General features: G+C 39.9%; 1 protein-coding gene across 1 annotated transcript; it reads right to left on the bottom strand.

Moving 5' to 3' along the window:
* Positions 1-295: 295 nt before the first annotated feature.
* LOC124279789 (putative nuclease HARBI1) lies at positions 296-1284 on the bottom strand (the record flags this gene model as incomplete). Its single annotated transcript, XM_046715667.1, has 4 exons — positions 1217-1284; positions 875-1041; positions 514-626; positions 296-367 (listed from the first exon to the last, which is right to left on the bottom strand). Coding segments are annotated over exons 1-4 (420 nt in total), but the record flags the coding sequence as incomplete, so codon positions are not given.
* Between the last annotated feature and the right edge of the window lie 4139 nt (positions 1285-5423).

Below are 5423 nucleotides of genomic sequence, written 5' to 3'. Positions count from 1 at the left end.
TGTGTGAAATAACACTTTCTGCTGGAATATTTATATTCATCTTGATTAAAGACAATGTTTATAATAGTATATCAACTGAAACTCATTAAGTATCTACTACTTTCAGAACTAATCACTACTTTCACTCTACATATTAACCAATAATAACAATAACATTATTTATAATACTTTGGCATTATATGTAAAAAAACATCAACTATATCTTGGTTTCACTTGCACAATACTGTTAGGTAAATGTTCTGAAATATAGGTTACTATTTTCAAATAGACGGGCACAGTGTTGATGTCCGAGAATGCGGCTGTCATGCACTGATCCGGGCCAGCTGGCATTGCAACTGATGATTTTAAAGTTTGCATCACAGCACATCTGTAGGATTAAAACAAAAGAGAAAAATTTAATATCATCTTTCCAAATGTACATATCAGAAATCACACCCAACACCTACGCCATCTTCGAACCAACCCTAAACTCATTGTATATGTTAAATTATGCTTATTCATATCGATAGTTACCTGAACATTTAGGGAATGGTAACCTCGCCGGTTCACGAAGTCTCCCTCGTTTGCAGTTGGCCGCTGTATTCGGATGAAAGTACCGTCGATGCACCCAACAACATTCGGGAAACCTGCAAGTACAATATATCATAGTCTCACTATAGATAGCATGTTTCACTTTTCAATTCACTCAAAAAGTTTTCATTCGCAACGAAAGCCCAAGCTACAAATCATCGCTAAATTCTAAGGATTTGTTGTTATTGGTGACACGTCCTCGACCCCTGACCCGATACACTAGCCAATCAAAATATCACTGACGCGAACCACACCAATGATATCATTTATGTATGTTTAGATTGGGAAAACCCCATGTACGTACCTGCAATGTTGCCGAATGCCCCTTTTGCACGAACGGCGTCCCTTCCAACTGGAAACTGGATGAAATCCTTCGACAGTTCCGCTATTTTCACTGACACTGCCCGTATACATCTGCCCGCTGTTGATCTCGAAATGTTGATGAGACTGTCCCCAACAGATGCATAGCGCCTGTCGCAAAAAGCGAAGGCAGAGAAGTAGTTGCAACAGAGGTGGCAGTGAACAGTTCCGAGCAGTCTGTGTTGGTAAATTAAGCAAAACCGAGCAAATAAAATGATCGTTCTGGGCCTAAAGCGGTATCGCTCAAAGACTTCATCTTCTCCCAAAACTTCGAGCGTGTTCGAACGATCTCGAAACACTCCGGTACACGGATGTCCGCCGAGCTTGCCGAATCTGACGCAGGTGAGCTGCCATTATTGACATCGAACTCAGCGTTGAGCACGGTCCAGAGCATACTTGATATCATAGCATTTCATGCTCAAGTTGAGCACGAAAACGTACTCAGAATTTTTTAATAACCTCCATTTACCGAGTCTGAGTTCTGAGTTGAGCACGAAACAGGATTTGAGCATGAGATCGTACTCAGGAAAGTTTTATAACCTCGGGGCAGGTCAGATACCATAGGAAGGACACTCGTTTCGTATAATTCGTATGTAATGAGACCGAGTGTGGTATTATATTTATTACCCACGTCTTACATGCATTAAATTGACAAAATAGCGTATTTTTGTTATGTTTTTGGTTTCAAACCGAAACCGGTTTCATAAAGTGGTTGCGGAAGAGTTTTGTAATGTAGTACAATTTTGCATGACGTCACACTGTAATGACGTCACTGCCTTGGTAACCGACGTCACGATGCATGTCAGTTGTCATCGCCTCTCGTACAGCCTCCTACAGTAAACTACCCGTAGCACCTCGTTTCTGGTTTCCAGTTGCTTCATCTGGCTAACATCACTGGTGGAATCATTGTGTTTATGTTTTCGACGGATATAATGTCTCAGTTCGACTTATATAAATAAACAGCGACACGGCAACGTTCTCGATGTTTACATTCCCATAATGCATTTAAGTTGTAGAATGAATGAATTCACGTGTTTATGTTATGAATGAAAAATAGTTTCGTCAGAATGTGACCTAATTGAGAGGTCATCGGTTATCCAATCAAATCGTTAGAATCTCAGGTCAAGTCGTTACGACACAGGTCAACGCGATACGACACTCGTGTGACGTACGAGATTAGTATGCAACTACCCATACGTTGACCTCGTGGGTAATAAAACACGCTCCACCCTCATAACCCCTGTCAGCCGCCTGATCCTCTGAAGGGCTGTTTAAGCAGCTTTCAATTTGGCCAAGTGGGTCCCTTTGTTGCACCAATCATGTCACAGATATACTCCAAAGGGTTAAGATTGGGGCTCATTCAATCGTGAGATATGCCAGGCGGTGCTTAACTAAGTTCTTTGCGTATATGTAAAATGAACTGCTGAAGTAATAGTTGTATTGATTATTCAGATTGTACATTTATTGCTTACTCCTTCACTTGCATTGCCCATTTCTGGTGTTCCCCGCCGTGATGTTGCTGGAATATTAAAATCGGCGTAAAACCAAACTCTCCGTTCACTTGCAATGTTCTATGAATATATATTGATTTCCACGGCCTTCTTTATTGCTCTATTTGCCATGAAATCTGCCAAATCCACCTCGCCGTTGTGCTATCTCCGTGACCACTCCGGTAACATCTATACAGAGGCAAATGGTTAGGAAAGCCTAGGGATTCCTGGGTTTGGTGTCGTTGTTGGATGTAATATGATTTTACATATCTTGTGCGCCAACCAAAGTGACTTACGATTTCTAGTCACATCGGCAGTATTTCAGCCATATTGTGACTAAAATCATCATGTGCTACATTCATGACACATAAACATGAAAGAATATAGAAACCCATTGACGAACTACATCAGAATATCACAGATACTGAAGATGGACTCTGTGTATATCTGCAGCTTTTTGTCTACTATGTCTGACTGAAATTATGCAGATACGACGTAAAATTGTAACTCACTCACCCAAGACAGAGGTATCTTTTGTTTAAAGTTCGTCGAGCCTTTGCGTTTGAAATTTGAAATTTGTTCAAATCATGGACTGTCGGCGAAAATATTTGTCTGCCTTTTTCATTTCTGGCATGTTTGTATCTCATCACTAAACCATGGAAATGGGTGGATTTAGTGCTATATCTGAAAACAACTCTATAGCATATTCAATATTCATGAAAAGGTCATTTTCTAAGTCGTCAATACATGTAATGACCAGCCTTGGTGAAGTGTCACGGGTTTAATGGAGTCTGCAAGGGACAGATCAAGGGCAGAATATGTTCCAGTAGCTGGAGTTTGAATCATCTTTAAAGCCACGTAAGTTATAATCGGAAATATAATGTCCAATAACGTTCCTCTTATTGTTTGTGCTTGTACGCCCCCATTGAGGTTAGCTAGGTACTTGACCATACGGTTTTTGAAGTTCCTGTTGATGAAGGTGGAATAAATAGAGGGCACACTATGCAAGGTAAGGCGAATAGCAACGGCTTGAAGCTGGTGTTTAATTGTGTCAGTGTATTACTGTGAATGACGTCCTGTCTAACTAAAAATAGTAGCGCTGATGATTGCTTCTGTTGCATATGCGTACCTTTGTGGCCTGAAGTCAGCTTTGCAAATGTAATAATAAAACTCATGCCGCTTGTTTGATGATAGTGTGATCATCCTGGTGGAAGGATCCTATGCATTTGCATCTCAAAAAGAATATTGATTCGATGGGATAGAGTTTGTGATAGAAATCAGACCACGACAAATATGGTTATTTTTTACACTCTCGAGAAGATATTAATCGATTTTGGTTTCTTGACATCAGCAATGATTATGCAAAACAGAAAATAGTTACTACATATATACTTTCAGTCCATAGACACACGAGGAGTATTCAATCAAAAATGGAAACCTTGAACTCACGCCATGTCCGTATTTAGAGATGGCCCCTACTTCTAGCCATTGCGGCTTTTGATGTAAGTAATCAACACTTAGTCAACCCTTGCTTTTACTATAATGTATCATTATCTACAACTGTTATTGTGGGATACATGATTTGTTGTTATTAGTTAGACTCTAGATTGTCAGGCATCTCAACAATCAAAATGCCAATGCCCTTTCTTTTGGTTTTGAAATATTTTATCGTTATGTATGCCATGCAATACGGATTAGTTTGATTGCGCCATTATTGGGATATGTTTTTTGCAAATATGTCTTTGTATTTTGCATTGAATCTTGAAAATGGTAGAAATATTACCGAGCATAAAAATTTCTTTGTACCTAATTCCGGTGTCGCGACCGCTATATTAGAAGTTATTAAATATTCTAAATGTAGCTTTTTTTGAGGAAACATCCAACTGACCTCTTTGATGAGGGGTGCGATGAGGGAGTCAAATATTTTGTACAATTTCCTTAGAATGTTTATTTCACCTCACCTTTTCAATAAATATCAAAAAATCATTTGTCTTTGTTTCTTTGAAAAGCTTTTGTGTTTTTTTCCATTTCACAAAAGCATCCAATCAGGTGTCTGCAAATGTGTTGGAAAACAACGTCTCTTTCAACTGTTAGTCCATTGGTCAAACATTCTGATTCCATCGACGCTTGTTGCTGCATATGGATAACTGCTTGGACATGCCTAGGTGACACCCATGATACAGAAACTAAGATGAAAAATCTTGGTCAGTTAAAACAAACCTAATATTACAGACATAGATGCTAAACAAAACAAGTAAATACAATATATAAAACAGGATATAGATCGCCAAATAAAATCAGCTATGTAGATAACCATACTACACCCGTGACCTCATGCACTTACGGCACTCTTTGAATCCCTTATTGACCTTTTCACTTTACACCATCATTTCAGCTTGCTTCCAGATTGTACTGGAGTGCCATTAAAACGAAATTGGTATTTGCTGGTCCTGAACTTGCTAAAGGTTCTATTGGAGATTTTGTCCCTTCCAATACAGAGGATGTAGGATAAAAGGCTGTTATTATGGACCATTTTGAGTTCGAGTCCCTAGAACATTCGCCTCCACATGAACTTCTCGGAGCTTAAAACTGAACCTCTCATTATTTCTCGTATACACAACCACATTCATGAAACACATTGTGTAATGCGCATACCCGCATCCATTATCCTTCTAAAGCTTCCAGCTGGAATTGTGTGGAAACCGAATCTACTTGGAGAAAATGCCACGCTTGACACAAGACGGAGCGGAACTTCAGGGCTATCGGTATGGTTAGCCAAGGTGCTTCAGATGGATGATGATTGCCAGGCACTTTAATGTGCATCCATACACCGTTGGCCGACTCCAGACAACGTTTTGGCCATCGAATACGAAGTGATGTATGTCCGCTGACCTTGGTACACCACCTGTGATTGACAGTTCAACAGGACCGCAATATCCGATGTACTAATACCGCGAATCGTCGCTGTCAGCGCTTTCGAAACGGTGCGGAGACACCCTGCCG

This window comes from Haliotis rubra, unplaced genomic scaffold (assembly GCF_003918875.1).
Source record: "Haliotis rubra isolate DU_JTF1 unplaced genomic scaffold, ASM391887v1 Scf2565, whole genome shotgun sequence".
NCBI classification, from domain to species: domain Eukaryota; kingdom Metazoa; phylum Mollusca; class Gastropoda; order Lepetellida; family Haliotidae; genus Haliotis; species Haliotis rubra.
This window is presented reverse-complemented; position numbering and strand designations above follow the sequence as displayed.